The 19,895-nt window shown below is 37.0% G+C and overlaps 1 protein-coding gene across 1 annotated transcript in view; it reads right to left on the reverse strand.

The window, feature by feature from the left end:
• Nucleotides 1-89: 89 nt before the first annotated feature.
• Nucleotides 90-19,895, reverse strand: part of BLTP1 (bridge-like lipid transfer protein family member 1) — a 116,076-nt gene continuing 96,270 nt past the window's right edge. Inside the window, exons 67-84 of the mRNA XM_010177285.1 lie at nucleotides 18,676-18,868; nucleotides 16,214-16,375; nucleotides 15,956-16,095; nucleotides 14,732-14,933; nucleotides 14,311-14,514; nucleotides 14,005-14,184; nucleotides 11,072-11,209; nucleotides 10,435-10,692; nucleotides 9,153-9,303; nucleotides 8,699-8,856; nucleotides 8,000-8,192; nucleotides 7,535-7,752; nucleotides 6,640-6,891; nucleotides 5,862-6,065; nucleotides 4,210-4,404; nucleotides 3,210-3,344; nucleotides 1,807-1,972; nucleotides 90-804 (exon numbers count right to left, since the gene is read on the reverse strand). Coding sequence (XP_010175587.1) covers nucleotides 588-804; nucleotides 1,807-1,972; nucleotides 3,210-3,344; nucleotides 4,210-4,404; nucleotides 5,862-6,065; nucleotides 6,640-6,891; nucleotides 7,535-7,752; nucleotides 8,000-8,192; nucleotides 8,699-8,856; nucleotides 9,153-9,303; nucleotides 10,435-10,692; nucleotides 11,072-11,209; nucleotides 14,005-14,184; nucleotides 14,311-14,514; nucleotides 14,732-14,933; nucleotides 15,956-16,095; nucleotides 16,214-16,375; nucleotides 18,676-18,868 — 3,366 coding nt within the window. The 3' untranslated portion in view covers nucleotides 90-587. The remainder of the gene's footprint in view (nucleotides 805-1,806; nucleotides 1,973-3,209; nucleotides 3,345-4,209; nucleotides 4,405-5,861; nucleotides 6,066-6,639; nucleotides 6,892-7,534; nucleotides 7,753-7,999; nucleotides 8,193-8,698; nucleotides 8,857-9,152; nucleotides 9,304-10,434; nucleotides 10,693-11,071; nucleotides 11,210-14,004; nucleotides 14,185-14,310; nucleotides 14,515-14,731; nucleotides 14,934-15,955; nucleotides 16,096-16,213; nucleotides 16,376-18,675; nucleotides 18,869-19,895) is intronic.

Raw genomic sequence — 19,895 nt, forward strand, 5'->3', positions numbered from 1 at the left:
CCCTCACGTCAATGATACTCGATGCGGTGTTAACACTTAAAACACTCCTTTTTTAATCAAGGAAGTTGAAACAACAACAACAAAAAAGCCCTGTACAGTAGTTAAATTTTATTACAAGTGTAATAAACTTAATGATTTTTAGCACTAAGGCAATCACAGTTTCATAAGTTATATATATATTTATATATATAAAATTTACACAAGTCTACATTGACAAATCAATTACCGGTCACATCAACGAGGGGTTTTGTGTTATGGCAAATAAAGTTTATGAAAATTCACAGTTAATCTGCAAGTATTTTAAAGATGCAGGAATCATATTGCACATAATAAAAAGGGTGGACGCTGAGGAGCAGATTTACAGTGTTCCAGCTCTTCCTTCACAGAATATACATTGGTCATCATCATGCAGTAACTTCAAATACAGAATGGTATCATGTACCACGGTAAACAGTTACTCACAATGTAAGTTTTAAATAGAGTAGCAAAAAGCTGTTAGGTTTCTCTTTAAACCATATTTAAATTCTTAAAATACAATAAAACACTTTGATAAAATCAAACGGAATTACAGTGGTCACATTACATTTTTAGTATTCTTCTTTGTCTTTTCCTTTCTTTTCCTTTTCATCCTGTAGTGCAGTACCAAGTTTCTTTATAAGGACCGACAAAACTTTGTCCAAAGGATCCATGACACCGCGCTGCAGCCACTTAGGAATAGTAGTCCTTGCATGGTGAAAGCCCAGCTTTTGGAGGATGTAGTCAACACCAACAGGATCAATTTTTCTCCCAGTCCAGGATATTAATCTAAAAAAACCCAATGAATAGAGGACTCAGTCTCAAATATATAAATAGAGGAACTGGTATTTGTATCAAACATCCATTTTTACCAGTTACTTCTGACCTACTTAAGGCCAACAAGCATCGCTTCAAACTTAATTTCTACAGATAAGTTGAAGATGACCAATGGAACATCCTCTTAAAGGCAGAGGATGCTCAAGGAGGCAAAAAACCAGACCTGGCTGCCCTCAGATCATGTTTAAAGTCATGTATTATTACTGCAAAAAAAACAGATCTGGCTGCCCCCAGATCATGTTTAAATTCATTTATTATTACTGCTAATACAAAATGCCAACGACCAAGATTTTTTTTGGCCTGAGTTGATGTGTTGTTTTGGTACGTAAATGAACACTTAGGTGCTCCAGCAGTGTCAGCAGAGGTTGAAAAACAATCCCCAACACAGAAAAAAATCATTTTTGGTGACTGAAAGTGTATATTGAGAGCAGTGAGTGACTGCTATACACACTATTCTTTTGTGCTGTGTTTAAACTGCCATATAGCAACCAGGTTATAGTGCTTTATTTTAAGGTGACTGCTTACAGAACTCAAAGGAATGCTAAAAATGGAAAACTGCCAGATGAAAAACGATGGCAGAAATTGAATGGACTGATGTAGGGCAGAGTGAAACACAGTAATCTGTGGTGCTTAATAAATTTAATTTTACTGTATCCTAATTTTGAAGGGCCTCTAACAATATCTGCCGAAATTCTAATCTAGAAGTTAACTAACGTAATAGTTAACTGGATTATTGGAAAGCTGGATAATTGTGTTATCCAGCTTTTGTCATGTCCTGTAGCAGGTATCTTTCATAGCAGCACTAATAACCAAGGACAAATCTGTAATGGCACCCACATGATTGATCCTCTTAGGAGCTGAACAGCATCAGCTTGGAAACACTTGTCATTTGCAGGGCAGTACTGACAGAGAAAATGCATAGACAAAGAGACTGCAGATATGCCTGCTTGTTACCTGAGTGTGGGTTCCAAATGCCAGGTATTGCACATAAATTCTCTCCAGTCGACTGTAGTGTAAGTAATGCTTTCCTCTGCCTCTTTGTCAGTGGAGCTGTCCTCAAGAATACCAACGGAGTTCTTCTGCCCTGGACGAGCAGCCAAAATACGAGGAGGAAAAATTGCTACAAAATGGAGAGAGGAAAAACCCCACACCAGTCAGAGTATCTCATTTGAATTCCCTTTCTACATCACTTAGATAAAACAAAAGCACAAATCGCAAAAAAGAGAGAACAACCTTGTGTTTCAGTTTTACAGAATTTCTGACACACGGATCTGGCTGATGGTAAAGTATTTGGGCAATTGGTGATGAACCTTTCTTAATCACTAGAGTTAACCTGTGTAGTAAGGATTAAGTGCATTACCCTGAATATCTTTGTACCTTGCTTATTCTTTTTTTCCTGCTTTGAACTAAAGTAAAATAAGTTTGTTTTGTTTTCAAGTTGGTGTCTGTGTCCTTTTTGCTAACCTCGTCAACTGGCAAAACGCAAACTCACTTGTCTTCAATTTGCTCTTCTTAGCAAAGACTATGTTTTGCTTAAGAATGCGTGTGGCAGCTTTGAATGCTGCAACTGAACACACTCATGTGGAAAAGTAAACCACTCTCAAGTCAGAAAAATGCATGTCTTGAAAGAAACTGCATTGATGAAAGGACTGCAATCAAAGTAATGTAGCTTCCTAAACCAGTTTTCATCTGCATATACCATCTTAGAGAAAGAAAGTTAAACTAAACACCAGGTGTCAAAATAGGAGCAAGATTATGATTTAGAGTAACTAGCACAAGCTCATCAGTAGTGGGTGAGGAACAGAAATCTAGGAGTACGCCCGTTCTCTGCAGCATACTGCACGTAGGTGCTGCATTGGAGGTGACCAAATTGTTTTTTAACAACCTGCTGTACCTACACAGCGTAGCAAAGTGCCACGCAGAGACACTAGTACAGCTCCCTGCACAGTGGTGGCATGGCAGCGTAGTGTCTGTATGCAGCTACTCTGCTTCCACTCCTACAGAAGCTGACTGAAAATCAGCTCAAGTATTTCCTGAATAATGTTGCGCTTTTTCAGAAGTGCCAAAATACCTCTTGCCTTTCAGTCTGAAACAACCAGTAAAAAACTTTTTGTTCTTGTATAATTAAATTTCACTTATCATTGATTGAAAGAGGTAACTGTTGTTTCATAGCATTAAGTCCAGATTTCAAGAGCATTTAATACTACTTCTGTTGATTTCAGTGGAAGCAAGGTTAGGCTTAACTTCTTAAAAATTAAATCCACTTTTAACATGTCAACTCCATTAAAAAGTATGAAAATAATTACTACCAGATAGTCTGCAGATTGTCAGACAAGCGTTACCTCATAACAACTCACCTTTTTCTTTTTCTTTTAGATAAGCAGATACCAAGTCATGCAGAAACATAATCAATTCAGCATCCATAGTTACACAAATGTGGTCTGTAAATTCAGTTACTACACTGCATTCCACCTTTGGTTTAACACTTGTATCTACAGTCAGATAAAAATAGTATTAATACACTTGTAAGAACATACAGTATACATAAAAGTACACAGAATTTGAATACAAGTAATTTGAAAATGATATTGCTGTTACTGAACCAGACTCAGAAGAAGAACCACAATGAGGTGTTTAGCAGCCTCGGCATTTTTTAAACAGTAACTTCTGGTATTTTATAAAAAAGATGTTGAAAATAAAGAAATACTACCATGGAACAGCCTTGGAAAGTCAACCTGGAGCAGTACCACTAGCTTGTGCTGTGCTAGCAATGTATTATTTTAGACAATAAGAAAAGCTGATAGCAGATTTTACTAGTTTGGCTATTAAAAAAATCAATCAAAAACCAACAGGTTAATTTATCTAGCAGTATTATCCTGGATCGGGTATGGAGTGAAGCCACAGCTCAGTCAAGATAAACATCTACATTAATGTCTTAAAACCTTTAGAAGTTTTACTTCCCCCCAGTTCCAACTACAGTCTGAAGATAACATTTTGAAAATGAGAGCATAAAATTAAGCTTCCTCTCTTGCATTCTCTTTTTCAGAACGGCTCTCCTCTTGAACATTAAAAATATGAAAACCAACCCCCTAAAAACAGCCAGCCTAGCTGAAATGTTCGTATTAATTTCTCTTAGTAAGTTTTTTCCCTAGTAACCAGTCTCTGGATTAGATCTTCACTCTCTCAACAGAATTCCCTCTACATTTTATTATGAAATTATATCCTTCCTTGCAGATCTGCAGTAACTCCCAGATTAAATCCTCTTCTCTTATCAGCACGATAGCCTTGTATTTAACTCCTCATTTATGAGAAATAGCTTTAGATCAAGAAAAAACACATTATGTTTATTTACTGCACCTTGTAATGAAGGCTCTTGGGGCTCTTGAACATGAATAGATTTAAAATCCAGCTGCATCCTTGGCAATGCAAAGATGGTTTCAGTTTCATGGTTGTAACTGGAGCCACCTCTGAAGCCACTCAGCAGGCTTGAGCTTTTCACTGTTGTGCTGCTCTCTGGGTTGTTAGCATCAACGTTTCGAAGCAGGTTTAACTCTACAGGGAACAAGAGGAAATTCCTGAATTCAGTAGTCTTATATTACAAAAAGGTTCTTGTCAGCACAGAGGGTGACAGATTTTCACAAAAGACATCTCGTAGTAAGAAGAGGGGAGGAAATCAGTGTCAGTTATAACATCTAAGCATGTCTAACAATCTGTGTTAGTTTTTTTGGAAGCTTAAAGTACAAAATTTATTCATATGACCACCCTATCACAGCTCTGTTATAGAAATGAGCTTTCAGTTAAGTGAGATATAGACTGTATGGGTTCAAAGTATGCCCTTTGTGTTTCAAAATACAGTAGTACTTAAATGAAAATAAATGTTTCTGATTAATACAAGTAATACCCAAATTCACCGAGGCCACATTGCTGTCAGAAATCACTGCTGACCAGGAATCCAGCTTTGTCAGAAGACTTCTACCATACACATGCAATATCATTGAATTAGTTTTCAGTTGTTAAAATTGTGACAAGACAGAAAAAGTTTAAAAAGGTTCCTATTTCATTGTAAAACTGCTGGTGTATGATTATTAAGAAGATTATGTCCTTTATCCTGCTCTCAAAAGCATGGCTAAAAACAGTCAAACAATCAAATGTTGTTTTTTCTACACTTAAATGCTCTGGATGTAGCAAAACAGGGCTACAATAAATCATCTAACAGACAATGCCTCTATTTGTGAACTTCAGCCACTACATCCTGTCTTTCAAAAGGAATAAATATTACTGTAATATATCAATAATTTCATTTCTGTTTTTCAAGAAACTATTATCTGCTCATTTCTGCCCCCATGCCATATTCTGCTATTCACCCTTACAGAGAAATTCTATTGATACTATCTACTCATTCTACGGTTTGTAAATGAAATAGCAACAGCTGCATTTTAAGATTTCTTTTAACATTACCTTAAAACTTTTATTTTCCATTAACTATGATTTAAAGATACAATTCAGAATGTTTTAAGGCCTAGAAGCAGCTGAAGGTTGAAAAGCTTTAGGCACAGGAGTACTTTTCAAGTGTTAGTTGCAAGTGCTGAGAGAAGCCTGAAATATATTCCTACTTCAACTTAATCCCTAAATCCTTCACGTACAGTGAAATATATCCTCATGTTACACACACAGACATGAAAAAGAAAGAAATGCAAGGAAATTTATTGCATATGGTGAAAGAGGGAAAGACTAGAACTACTGCAATGCCAGATACATGTGTCCTGTACACTAACAGAACATTTTGGCTTTACTGCACAGTTTGAAAAAGGACTTAGCTCACCAGCTGTTCAGCATATTGTTGTGCTTCATTCCACCGGTCACCATAAGGTTCTCAAGAAAAAACAGTTTCCATATTTCAATTTCCCTTCTCCCTGTAGCCTATTTGAAATTTAGCAACTTTTAAGCAGCACAACCTGCACTACCTGGCAAGCAGATGAATCCCCAAACTTACTGAACATGAATCTAACCTTCATTCCTTGTGGCTGTAACGTAATTGAACCACTCTTTCACGCTGGCAACTCCGTGGGGAGGGTTTTCATGGCGGCGCCTTGTTATCTTTGTGATTGTTGCCATAGGGCTTTCGAGGGCTCCACACGGTTTGGTGACCATAGTGTTATGGCCCAAATGAAAGTCCAGGGTTTGCACAATATACGTGGAGTGTTCACTCGTACCTGCATGGAAGGTGTGGGAGATGTGGGGTGAGAGAAAAGAAAAATGGAAAAAAGCAGCTTGGTAAGGGTAGTAGGATTTCTCCTCTCGCTCTCCTCTACTCGCACAGGTATTTAACATGAACAATTAGTATGCCAATGGCAGTAGAAAACTAGTATAAAGCTTGCAAACAACAGAAAAATTAAATCCTCAGTAGCTACAGACAGTAAAAACCTCTCAATATGAAGACAAATATAAGCAATAAGACCATCAAAATTCATCATACAGAAACAAAGCACTGTGTAAACACAGATGTGCAATTAACAAGGCAGACAGTCCACTTTGTAGGCATATTATCAAGGAGATTATCTAGTATATTTGAAAATGTACTTTGCATTATTCCACAGAAAAAGCAAATTCTGGTAAAGATGGAGAGGGAACAGATTATTACTTTATGTACGTGGTATATTCTAGGGAAATAATCTTGATTCAGATTTACAGAAAATAAAGCTTTTCTTTGATTTCTTCTTAAGTATCAATACATTCTTAAAACTGATTTAAGGGGATTTAGAGAAGTAAGGAAATGGTTTAAATTACCATCTTCCCAAACTTTCTGGGCTTCTGTCCAAAATGCAATATTGGGTTCTTCAAGGTGAAATAAGGCCCACGATTTTGAGCGGAAATTAGGACCGTGGAAACAAGCCAGTGTCATATGGTTTCCATGCAGGCTCATGGATCCTCCAAATTGCATTCCATCTTCCGGCAATGGCATCTGAAATAAGGATATATGGCACCCAGACACCACTTTCAAAACTCCTGGCCAATGACGATGGTGGGCTGCATCCAGCACTAGAAAATAAACATGCAATAACAAGAACAAACTTTAGTAAAGAGAGATATATGGAAAAGATTGCTGCCACATTTATAGTTTTAATAAAACATGGAATTATAAGCGATATTTTCTAATCTATTTCATTGATGCTGTTTCATCTTTGTGATCTAAGGTGGCTGTAGCTTATGAGTACCTGAAGAAGCATACTTGGAAAACAATGACTCCTTGTGTTCAAACAAATTATGGTTTCAGCTCATGATCAATAGAAAGTAATAACAACACCACACTTCTACTGCCACTCAAAGTAGAAATGGGGTTTTTTTAAGAAATAGTCTCTAAAAATAGACTTTGCAAACTATTTCAATTCTACTGAAATAGTTTAACAACTGCAAAAAAGATTTATGGGTTTTTTGTTTTTTTTTTTTAACTAAAACCCCAAAATAACATAAGTTAGTTCACCATTGTATCTCAGATCTAGCAAGGTACTCGAGATATCTGCATTCTTCATTGGAAGGTTATTGCTAGCACAGATTTACAGGAAGCATGTACTTAAACTATTTCAAGTTAGATTTATATGTGTGCGTGTATCAAGTTGCTCAGATGAATTTCTGCAATTAAAACATTCTACTTGGGAAGTATACTATTTTTTGTATCACTTACATTGCTCATGTGAGCTTTTCTCTAAATTGTTGGCCATTGTCTTAGGAGGGAGATAAGGAACAGGTCCCCAGGTGGACAGAGCTCGCTTGCTTGTATCAAACTGCTGAGTAAAGAACTCCTGGAGTTTCATTCCTATTTTTATTAGGTCTGGTGTAGTCGATCTTGAAATCATGACTTGGAAGATATCCCATTTCAAGTCCCCATGGACAAATATCTCGCTGGGTTTTAAAAACAGCAAGAACATTAGCAGTTAATCTATTTTCTACTGACATTTTAAAAAAAAAAAACAACAAACAGCCAAACAAAAAAAAACAAAAGCAAAACACAAACCCTTTGCTTTCTAGCAGATGCTTACATTTTTGGTTAGCAATACTGACAGAAGACAGAATGTGACCTTATCAAACATTAAGACAGAATGTGACCTTATCAAACATTATACATTTTAAACACAGGAAGCAGTATTACCTTTTATCAGAGATGCTCGAATCCAAAGCATTATACAGATTAATCTTCCATTCATCCTGTAGCTTAAGATCAGCATTACTGAAGATTCCCATTAGGATACTGGACCCCATATAGTCAACACGTGCTTCAGTAGAACCCATGGTGATTTGAATTTTATGACTGGGTTGCTGGTTTGGGTGTTCAGAAATATGAGCTGAAATAGAACCAAAGCAACACAAATAGAGCATTAAAGATAAGAAAATGAGTTTTTCCACTGATATCACCCTTATGCTATCCATAAGGTACAGAGCGACTGAGAAAACACAGGTTTCCTCCAGATGCACGAGGAAGTCATGACTCTGGTGTAGAGCCGGAACACCCAGTCTCTTTCCAAAGCCAGTTTTGCATTTCCTAGACCATAAACACTTTTGAAATTCTAGGAGGAGCTGAAATGCTATCAAGTCTTTTCAGTTGTCATCTGTCCAGACAGCTGAAAGGGGGCTACTGTAATTTTAGAGTGATGCTGAGACTGAATCAGTCCCTGATCAGAAGGCCATCCCTTCAATTCAATGCGTGTTTCACAGTCAGAATGCACAAGTAAGAATCCAAAATGTCTATCTCCTAGCAGGTTCACAAAGCAAGGTACTATGTATATTCTTTATTTTTTTTCATATTTATTGCCTAGAGCATTTACTAATACCAGGCAGCTTTCCAACTTACCCACCATCTCCAGGGTGTTAACATCTATGGTACCTCCAACAACTCCCCCTCTCGAGTCCAACTGTGATCTTCCCAAGCCAACAGACATGCTAATTTCCCGATCTCTGCTACTACCCACAGATAGACGACCTTGGCTTTTCAAACCACTGGTGGTCCACCTAGAACAGAAGTGAATATAGACAACAGTTTTCCAGACTGTCAAAAGAGAAACTAAAAAAATATTTACTGGAAAGCAGTAAATAATGTGGTTTAGGCATATGTGACTCCAGGATTAAGCATCTACCAGAATTCATGAGGGGCTTCACAGTTCAAAACTGAAAAAGTGAGGATTTTAAAGCTCGAAGACAACAGGCTGTTAACAGTCTGTGGGGAAAATATTTTGGTTTTTTTTTTTTTTCCCCAAAAAAAACCACCACTGTCTGTTAAAGTATGCTTGATCTTGTTTTATACTTACGTAGTATTGCCCATTACATTGCTCATATTCATCTGAACATTTAATTGTTTTAGGTTCATAGCAAACACAACCAGTGTTTCCCATGGTGTTCCTTGCTGGCTTCCGGCTTTATTTGACTTATTAAATGGAGTTGATGTTTTTGAGAGAGTATCTAAATGAAAAAGTAGACCAAAATTTAAATTATTCTACATGCTAGGAAAGCTGACAGAATATATACATTGTACATATTACCAAAGGACAAAATAACACCATATTTAAGGAGTGCCACAAAACTACAAGTGAGTAAAAGTGAGAACTAGAGGATTTGCAATATGTGTTGCTTTAGTTGTCATAGAAATTGACTCATTTTACATTTATTTTTACTAGTATCTTTAAAAGAAAAGATTTTTTTTATTTGCAGTCATTCGTGCAAGAGCGTATTTTAAATTCTTTAACTGTTTAAAAATACCAGTGTACGCAGAAAATGAATTATCAGTATTTGAATATTCAGGTAGCAGTTACTTGCACAAGTGCTAAGACAGAATTTCAAGTATTAGGGTGTTCCTTGCTCTTCTCACAAAAATCCTGACAATATTCTTATAAGCCTGTGCAAAATAGCATTTCCTATGAAGAAGCCACTCTTACCAGCCATAAATCCTTCTCCCACTATGTCTTCTTCTAAAAACTGTTCATATCTAACATCTTGCTTGCTTCTTAAACAGACAAAATACCTATCCTTTCTTTTCCTAGAGTAAAATAAGCATCATACTTCTAAATCTCCTATCTATAGCTAATGCCATAAATATTCCACAGAGCCAGTGCTACATCGCTCTAAGATACAATACAAAAACGTTTGCAGTAAAAGAAATTAAAAGTTATTTTATTTCTTATATAGAAACTAACTTTATTTAGACCCCTTAGTATGAGTCCAGAGTCTCAGATGAAATTAAATAATGGACCTCACCTGAGAGCTGTGATACTGACCCTCTGCTAAGAGCATGGTAATTGCTGGGATGAGAATAGAGAGCCAAGATGATAACACTGCAATCAAATGAAGCTGGAGAATTCATCTAACCCCAGCTAAACAACTCTTGCTTTAGTAAAAGAAACTGCAACTTTATAGAAAGTACTCTAACAAACTACATTTTGATTCATCCATTTCAGACATTTTTCTTTCTCTTTCACATTTTTCAGTGGAAAAAGAATAGTTCATGGTTGCTTTCTACAAAGCGGTAATGACACACTTTTTACATAGAACTGATGGAAATACTTTACAGAACTAAAGAAATCATCGTCTACTCACCTCTCTGAGGCACTGAAGAGTCAGACACGCTCCTGGATCTTGTAACAGCTGGAGACTTTAAGCTATGAGATGCTGTCCCAGGTGACATACTGCTGCTTGCATTATGTTCACTAAAAACATTAGGTGACTGTGCCATGTGTGTAAATGAAGCAGATTGGCAGGGCTGCTCCCAGGTCCTACAGTACGCTTTCCGTGATGATTCAGGAGAAAGATGCTGGCTTACCCCTTCAATTGAATCTGGTGTTCCAGGACCTGATGCTACTGGAAAAAAAAGCAGCACATGAAAGGCAGAAAAACTATTTCATTTTTGTTTAACAATATCCTCCCATATACTAAGGAGTATTTGGAAAGCGTCAAAACATATTTCATTTATTGTAACTACAGGTTGTAACTACAGGTTCTCTACTGTCTTCATTAAAATAAGCTCTTCAAATAATTCACTGACTTACTTCAGAAATTTTCCATTTCTTCTTTCTAGGATTTTCTATTACAGTTAGAGTGACTGCATATGGAGCAAATTATAATACATTGATATCTAGTCACGCATGTAACAATACACAGGTAATAAATGTTTATAAAATTCCTACTACAACCCCTTGTACAAAAAGGTTTTTCACAATAAGAAGCAGTATTTTACCTGGCAGATTTATTGTTTGATCACCCAGAAAAAGCCGTCTAGCAATGCTCCTCCTGTACCAAGCCCTTGGGAAGGCTAGAATCTCACTGAGGCGCCGCATATCATATTTAAAAGAAGCAGACCCTATATCACAGACAGCTGTGAAAAAAAGCACACAACAACTGTAAATTCTCAGCAGTAACAGGTTTTGGTAACCAAATCTAATTAATAGGCATTCAATATAGTAAAATGATTCTTTACCCAGCAGTAGTGTCTCTGTTGTAATGAAAAACTAGTTATTAAAACCTGCAGTTATCCTGAGGTGTTGGCCTTTCTCCAAATCCAATATTAGATGCAAACACATTTCATAAAGGCAAGGTGGAACCTAAGAATATAACTGATGTTCCTACTTGTGTTGTATGTGCCTCTGAGACACCTCATCTCAGGGCTTTAATGGCAGATTAATCACAACCATTCTGCTCTTTGCCCAGCAAGTCAGGATCCCATGTGCAGTGGGGGAAAAAAATAACAAATCTTTAAACCTCACTTTTACTTCAAGGTTCCTTGAGTGTTGTGGAGTCCAGCTCTCACTGTAGCTTCATAGGCACCAGATGACAAAGTGGTGAAATTTGACAGTAACGGAACAAAGACTGCAGAACTATATCACCGAGTTAGACATGCAGCAGTGCAGCCAGAATTAAGATAATAGCACATAGCTAATGTCAGACTAAAATAAAAAAATAAAACAAAAAACCACGAAGAACACTAAGAAGGCAGCTTGTAATCTAGGAGATTCAGCTGCCATTTTTAATGGGCACAGTATATCATCTCCATAATATCACATTTAATTGTGCTATGTAATCTACTTTGATTTTTTTTTTTCCCCCCTCTATGGGAGATTGCTTGAAAACTAGACTTTTTCTATCTTTCACAGTAAAAGGAGGTAAAAAAGGCAAGTGTCTGTAAAAGATTTTGTCCTATTCAGGTAACAAAAGAGAGCTGTGAAGCACCCATTTCTGAAGAGAGAACTATGAAAATGAGTAGTAAGTGTTTACCAAAATAGGTCCAACTGAAAGCTTAACCCACACTGGGAATAAATTTAACATAAAGTTTTATTATTATACTAGTTTATCTCTGTTATAAAATGTATTAAGAGATGAATCAGCAATGAGAATTGGAGTTTGTTCATCTCTCTGTTCTGATGGAACAACGATGTAGAAGAGCATTCGCACTAGGGCACTGGATGGCCTGGTGAAGTTCATTCCACTGTTGCTGACTTCTGGAATGTGGAGATTCACCACACCTATACTACATGGACACTGAGCATACTACAGTTGATTTCTAACTTCAGCAAGCAAGTTAGCACAGCATAACACATTGAGAAAACACAGCAGAATTCCAACAGAGAAGCTGAAAAGCTCAGAAACCCAGTCCCAAGGCTCATAGCTCACTTCTTTGTGGTTTGCAGTCTCCTCAACTGGTTGCTCTAAGAAACACATGCTTTGGGATTACCAATGCTCTTTTTGATCACTTGCAGTAAAACAGATTTGCAATGGCCACACCACAGTGAAATGGCATATTTAGAGTTTGTGGATTTCAAAATTCCTATTTTAACTCCTTTTTAATTTAAGGAAACAAGAAGTACTTGTATAGTAATATAAAAATATTTAAAAGCTAACCAAGCTTCTGAGTTTATCAATGAAACAAATTATGTGAGAATAGATTAGCATTACATGTTCCAACTCATTGCTGTTCATGTAGTCATATATTACCTCACTGCAGTCATGCAGACTTTTGGGGTTCTCAAGAAATAGGGTTAAAAAAAGAAGGGAACAGATACTGCTCAACAAACAATTCTATTCAATAACTCTAGTGCCTCAGGTACAAAGCTAACGTATATGACAGGATTTTATATCTAAAGTAAAATATACATTGTGCCATTAGGTCGAAAATAACCACCCTCTCTTGCATGCTGAGACTATGTAATAAATTTTACACACTAAGATTACTACTGAACAATGACTTAACATCCTTTGGATAATACCCAACAGAAATATCTGCAATACAACTAAAATGACATGTAACTTAAAGCTGCCTAAACTCAAAAGATTTAGGCTTTATCTCTGTTGTGGGTTGGCCCTGGCTAACAGCCAAAGGCCCAGCAAGCTGCTCACTCATTCCAGTCTCCTGTGGGAGAGGGAGAAAACAGAAGGAAGGCAAAGAGACTTGTGGATTGAGATAGCAACAGTTTAAGAGGGAAAGCATAAGCTGTGCATGCAAATGAAAAAAAAAAAACATTCACTGCTTGCCATTAGCAGGCAGATGTTTAGCTGTTTCCTGGAAAGTAGAGCCTCAGCACACCTGGCAGCTGCTTGGGAAGACAAATGCCATAACCCCCAACATTCCCCTTTCCTTCTTCTTTCCCTGAGCTTTTATTACTGAGTGCAACATCATATGCTATGGAACACCCCTCTGATCAGTTTGGGTCAGCTGTCCCTGCCGTGTCCCCTCCCAGGCAGAGTGGGAAAGAAAGGTTTGACACTGTGCAAGCACTGTTCAGCAATAGCCAAAACATTGGTGTGTTATCAACACTGTTTCAGCCACAAATTCAAAGCACAGCATCACGTGGGCTGCTATGAAGAAAGTTAACTCCATCCTAGACAAAGCCAATATAGTCTCAAAATATTCATGGGCCACATTAAGTCACACGCACCGATGTCAGAGAAGTGTTTGAGCAAGCTCATTTGGTTACATTTGATGAATCAGGAGGCTAAAAGGTGCATCTACAAATAGGTAATCCAAGTACCATTAAAATCTAATGTATCAATCCCTACTTCACTCAAAAAGAGCTCTCATATAACATCTACAAAAGTTGCTGAGAGTAAAGTCTATCACTGACTCAGCAGTTCTCCAACTGGCTGAATAGATGGGATTAAAATGAAACAAGCATTTACCAGATATGTTTATCAAGGTAGTATCTATCTTGCTGGTAGCTTTGCTCGCAGACTGACTCTCAAAAAAGGAAGAACCTCCTGAACGCCTGATTCGTGACAGGCTGACTTTCACAAACTCAAGGTTAATGCTCAAAGAATCCTTCCGGCCGGTGACAGAAGTTGGTTCCTCATCCACATTACCTAGAAACAGAAAGGAAAAAGTTTAATCTTCTGTGACCTTTTCAAATTTTCAGTTCAGAAAATCATGCCAAACTTGAACAATGTTCATTAAAGCAAAAAAAACAAAACTAAAACCTTGTTCTGTACCTAAAGCTCCTGATCCAGGGGTTAGAACAGTAACAGCAGATTTTTGTTTTCCAGCTCCATATGGATGGAACACATAAAGGGAAAAGTCAGACATGCAGGCGGTAAAGCTCAGGCCTGAAGAGCTGCTACTGGAAGTAGTCAAGTCTGACTGACTGCTGCTGTGCCGAGTTCTGCCAAGAGGGCTGCCTAGTCCAGGTGATGAACCTGAAATAATTTTATTTTTTGGCAAAAGTTAGTTTTAGTACAAAAGCATTTTCAAACGTGAAATAATATTGACTATTAACAGTAACATTAAACAGACATCAAATTATGCTCTTGGAGCAGCAATGTAGCTTAAATATTCTACGTATTGTTTTTAGCCCTTTGTAAGACATAACTGAACTAGCTTAACTAATTTGAGAAAAATTCATATAGATATTACCTGGTGCTCCAGATTTACTAACTGAATTCTTTGAGCTGCTCTGGGAAGTACTGCCACCAATTGACACATTTTCTGATGGGTATGTTGTGCCTAATGTTTCCAGTTCTCCTCGGTTTGAAGAAAAAACAAGATCCAGGGAAGGCAACTTCAGCATGCATTCAACTCTTGATACTGGCAAGCAACTGAACTTGATTTGAGAGGGCTGAAAGATGGAAAGAAAATAAAGCATTCAATGGAGAAATAGGAAAAACTAAAAACATCCTAAATTTGTCTCAAATTGCTATGTATTTATTTTTTAAATCTAAGCAAATTACAGCTCTTTCAGACTGGTTTTAGAGTTAGTAAAATAACTGTATAAAAGTTGATATAGATACATTAATTTCAGGGAATCTCTCCAACACCAGGGATATTATGTGGACCAGTTTTTGAAAAATTAGACACAGGAAGTCTTGATGCCACAGAGGAGGACATGTACATCCCCCTCTCTTCCTCCTCCCCAAGTCAATTCATAGCTCATCTCATGCAAGAACTATGCAGAATCACTTAAGCTGATGCTGAAAGTCTCAGCTCCCCTTGGCCAGTTAAGTTTGCAAGTTAAAGTTGAGAGAGGCTACAGATTGTTGTGGATAATTTTCAGAGGCATAAAAAAAAAAATAGGCATCTGTTAGAATAAATTGTTCAATTTGGGAACATAATCAAATTTATAGCATGAAAAAATGTTGTTTGAGCAGAGTGGAAAAATAGAATATCAACATTTTACTGATGATTAATCACTATGCGGTAGCACTTTTCTCTCTTACACATAGAAAAAGCTCAGACACATCAAATATTAAGCAGTATGAATAATGCCTTGTAGATGATAACTGTACATTCCTACATTTTCTGAGAAAATCTTTATTATTTTTGTTTTGTAATGGTACCTGTAAACAATGAAATGAAATACTGATTATGAAAGATATTTCAAAAAAAATTCCAAAAGAGACAAGGAAGAATTAATGAGTAAAAATGCTCAGAACTTTTGTGACTTCTCAAAATTATTCATTTCTTTGGTCTCCATGGGACTAAAATATGTCAGAACTTCTGCTGAAATAAGTCCTATTTTATCATCAGACTAGACATGAATATCTCAGAAAAGACACTGGAAAATATTTTTTATTTTTTAAAAAGCAAACTTAGAAGAATGGACTGTCTCAAAGACTGACTGATGATGAGTTAAAACCTCACCTGAACTCGCACATAAACCACCACATCGACAGGAAAGGATGAATATGCTGATGTCGAGGATGATACCAACGATGTGGTGGACTCTTCTAAGGGATCTTGTATATCAAACTGTCCCATGTCTTCATCCTGTGAGCTAACAGCTTTTAACAAGTACAAGAACTCATTAGAAAGTGGAATTTCAAGGGAAGAGCAGCTCAATGCCACCAGAAGACAAAAAAGAAAGAGAGCAAAGTACTAGAATACAAATATGCAACTTACCCATGTAATTCCTTTCAATGGGTGTGATTGGAATGGTTTCAAGAGCTTTCTCTAGGAAGTCCAGTAAGCATGGGCTAATCACCATCTCCTCCGGCAATGACTGGAGCGCCACCCATGCATATAGTTTAGCAGTTTTCACCCCACCGCTTCCTTTCCCTTTGGCTGCAACATTTAAAAGATAAATCTGTCTAATGTAATAGCACTCAGCAGTAACTGATAAACATTAGAAGATACTTCATAACTAAGAGCTGCTTCCTCTAATTCTCTGTATCATCATCTGAAAAGGTATAAATCAGATCAATTAGAAAAAATTAAGCCATGAGTTTTCACTAAGAAAACTGTGTAAAAACAACTATTAGTCTGTCATGCTTGATTGTAATTCCATTGTCCATGTTCTTCACCAAGCACTTTTATGTCACTGTCAACACCTTGCTTTTTAAAAAACAGCACTGAAGTCAGACACACACAATCCTCCTCCAAAATACACAATGCAAAGTAACCGCAGCTGACTGGAAATGAAAGTGGAGTTCAGAAAAATAAATATGAGCCTGGGAAGAATGTCAGTTTAAACTTAGAAAATACATCCAAAAATTAAAACTGTAAATGGCAAGTCCTACTATATTTATGCAAAGAATAACTAAAGATTCTAAACCAGCATTTTTAAAAGCTTGGAGCTAGCCAGAGTATAAAAAGACTGTTGTCTTCTAAACCTGTGGGAGACACTAGCATTTGGATCCACACTCACCAAAACAGACCTATGCACAGAAGGTATTAGTATCAGCTCAATTACTGTTTCTATGAAATACAGCTATTAGAATGGAGATAAATAAAGATATTCATTTTAAATTCTTCAAGACAAATAGAAATATGGATATGGCCTCAAGTTGCACCGAGGAGGTTTAGATTGGATATGAGGAAAAACTTCTTCACTGAAAGGTTAGTCACACGTTGGAACAGGCTGCCCAGGGAGGTGGTGGAGTCACCTTCCCTGGTGGTATTTAAAAAACAGGTAGATGAGGTGCTCAGGGACATGGTTCAGAGGTGGACTTGGCAGTGTTGGGTTTATGGTTGGACTTGGTAATCTTAAAGGTCTTTTCCAACCACTACGATTCTGTGATTCTGTGGTCTTGCTCTTCCTGGAGACTGAAGACTTTAAGACAAGGTAGCTTCCATTCCAGAAGAAAAGCAATATTAAAAAAGTAACATAAATAACAATAAATGTTGTTCAAAACAATTCAGAACTAATAAATAATTCTAAAAATACAATGCATAAAAAATTACAGTAATTGCAATTCCTAGTTTTGGGAAAGATTTATATCATCATACATGTGCAATTTCTGTAAGACCCCCACCAAATGTAGATCTTACAGACATAAGAACAAGATGACTCAGTAACTGGACCTGACATGGTAAAAAATAAAAGGCAAAGATTGAAAGAGGCTAGGAAAATACAGAACAAAATTGAAGAAAAGTAGTATAAACCAAGATTACACAACGTTCAGTAATCATAAAAAGGATGGACACTTAAAGGAGGAAGAGCTAATGGTTTAAAAGCATGGATAATCGAGGAAGGTGCCCCCATTTCACTGTTCTCCCCCAGCATCTCCAATGGTTTTATAAACAAAAAAACAAACAAACAAACAAACTTGCGCACAACTTTTTTGCCTGCTCATCAAATTTTGTCAAAATTTTGGCTTTGTTTTAAAAGTTATATTCAAATGCTGAAGGAGAGAAGAGTGAACGTCTCAGAAGCTGGAGATGCAATCTACATACCTCTAGATCTGACATGATGTAACAACAGACTCCTACTTGAAAACAGGAATCATTGGAGATAAAACAAAACTTTCAGTATTAGAATTCATGTTACTCCAAATCATGGTTATTTAGGGGCCTGCAACAGTTGAGGAAACTGGTATTTTGATTAATACCAGTATGTCTAAATGGCTGCTTCAGTACTACAAGAAATAACCCAGTTCCAGAAAGCAGTAATTTAGGCATTACATGTGCAGCAGAAGGCACTTAAAAGCTGAAAGCATGCTTTGAATAGTGTAATGTATGGAAGCAAAGATTAATCTGTTGGGTTTTTTTTCTTCTGAAAGAAGAAGAATATTTCTGAAGAATAAAGCAGTCAGTATTCACTTTTTACACAGATACTTATACTTGACTGTCCAGTAATAAGCATTATTGTTTTATATGAAACTAGGGAGAAGGCAGTGACAGCCCATCACTGGGATATGGCAACTACGACAGAAATATTACTGAGACTAGTTTGACAAGAGATTTCTAAAAATGCAGCTTTATGAACTGCATTCATGCTTCTGGGATCAGGATTCTGCAGCCCAAGTTAAGACTTGATAAATACAGTGCTTCAGGTAATGTGCAGACAGATCTAAAGCTAGTAGATTACATGAAGGAAAGATATATATCTGTGATAGTTGTAAAAGGTTCTTGTCTATAAGTACCTGATGGGATGGGTGGGGGTTGGGGAGGAAGTAAGGTGTTAGTCTTGCTGTGGATAGTGCTAGATAAAGGAGGAGATGTGGCAGTATCTTTCATACCATACAGCTTGGACTCTTTGGAAAGGGTTCTTGGCAAAGAGGATCCTCGAGAAGTATTTGGCGATTCGGTCTTTAAAGTCTTAGAGTTGTAGTGCAACTGGAAAGTAAAGAAAGATCCATTTACTTCATACAAGTAACTCAATTTCTATAAAGCAGTTTGGTGTCATTTCTTCCCTTCATTCATTTCCCCCCCCCCCCCCCGGTTATTTACAAAAATATCATTGTAAGGTATGATACATTCCAATTCATGTTCTACAGATATAGCTGGTACACAAAGATCTGAAATCTTGGTACAAAAAATAATAAATTATAAAACAATATCAAGGAGAAACAGAGGAGATTAATTATTTAGGAACAATGCCTAAAGCTTGCTCCTCTGCTCTGTTATGTCATCCACATCCTGTGGCACCAACCATTTGTTCCTCTCAACGTAGGTTGCTTTCTGTCTTACAGCATGGTGGAACTATTCCATGACTAAACACCATCATACAGAAAGTTACATAAAAAAATAAAAATAATAAAATATTCCAAGAGTTCACACCTCCTGTATGTGCATAATACACTATTAATGAAAGCACAGAACATAACAAAAGCTGTAGAGAATGTTTAGTTGTTCCTAAATTTGACTAAAAGCAACAGGCAGGACCTGAGGCACAACTGTTACCCCCGAAGATAGCCTGGAATACTGGAAAATGGACACAAAGAGCCCTTCCACATCACAAGACTAGAAATGCCAGGCTGTTTGTGTCAAGTGAACAGCATTTGATTTATGGCATTGCCTTAACTGAACTGCATTAAGTTTCCATGCAGCAGTGACCTATTTTTCCTGTTCTTACTCCATGGGATTTCAGATCACAAATAAAACAACATTTCTGTTGAGATCCTTTCTTACTAGGATACAGAAACAAGTATTTAAAAAAAAAACCCAAATAAGGGCATGTACAGTTTGACAGTGTTTGAGAGAACATTGTCTTCAAAAAACCCCAGGTGTTATACCAAGACCCTGCTAAAATAAGCACTACAGAAGATACAGTAAGATAGCTTTATATGTTAGTAGGCCAACTACTAAGCTGCCCTTCCCATGAATTACCAACACTGAACAGATCTTCCTTTATTTAAAAAGG

Source organism: Antrostomus carolinensis, unplaced genomic scaffold, assembly GCF_000700745.2.
Source record: "Antrostomus carolinensis isolate BGI_N321 unplaced genomic scaffold, ASM70074v2 scaffold9371, whole genome shotgun sequence".
NCBI classification, from domain to species: domain Eukaryota; kingdom Metazoa; phylum Chordata; class Aves; order Caprimulgiformes; family Caprimulgidae; genus Antrostomus; species Antrostomus carolinensis.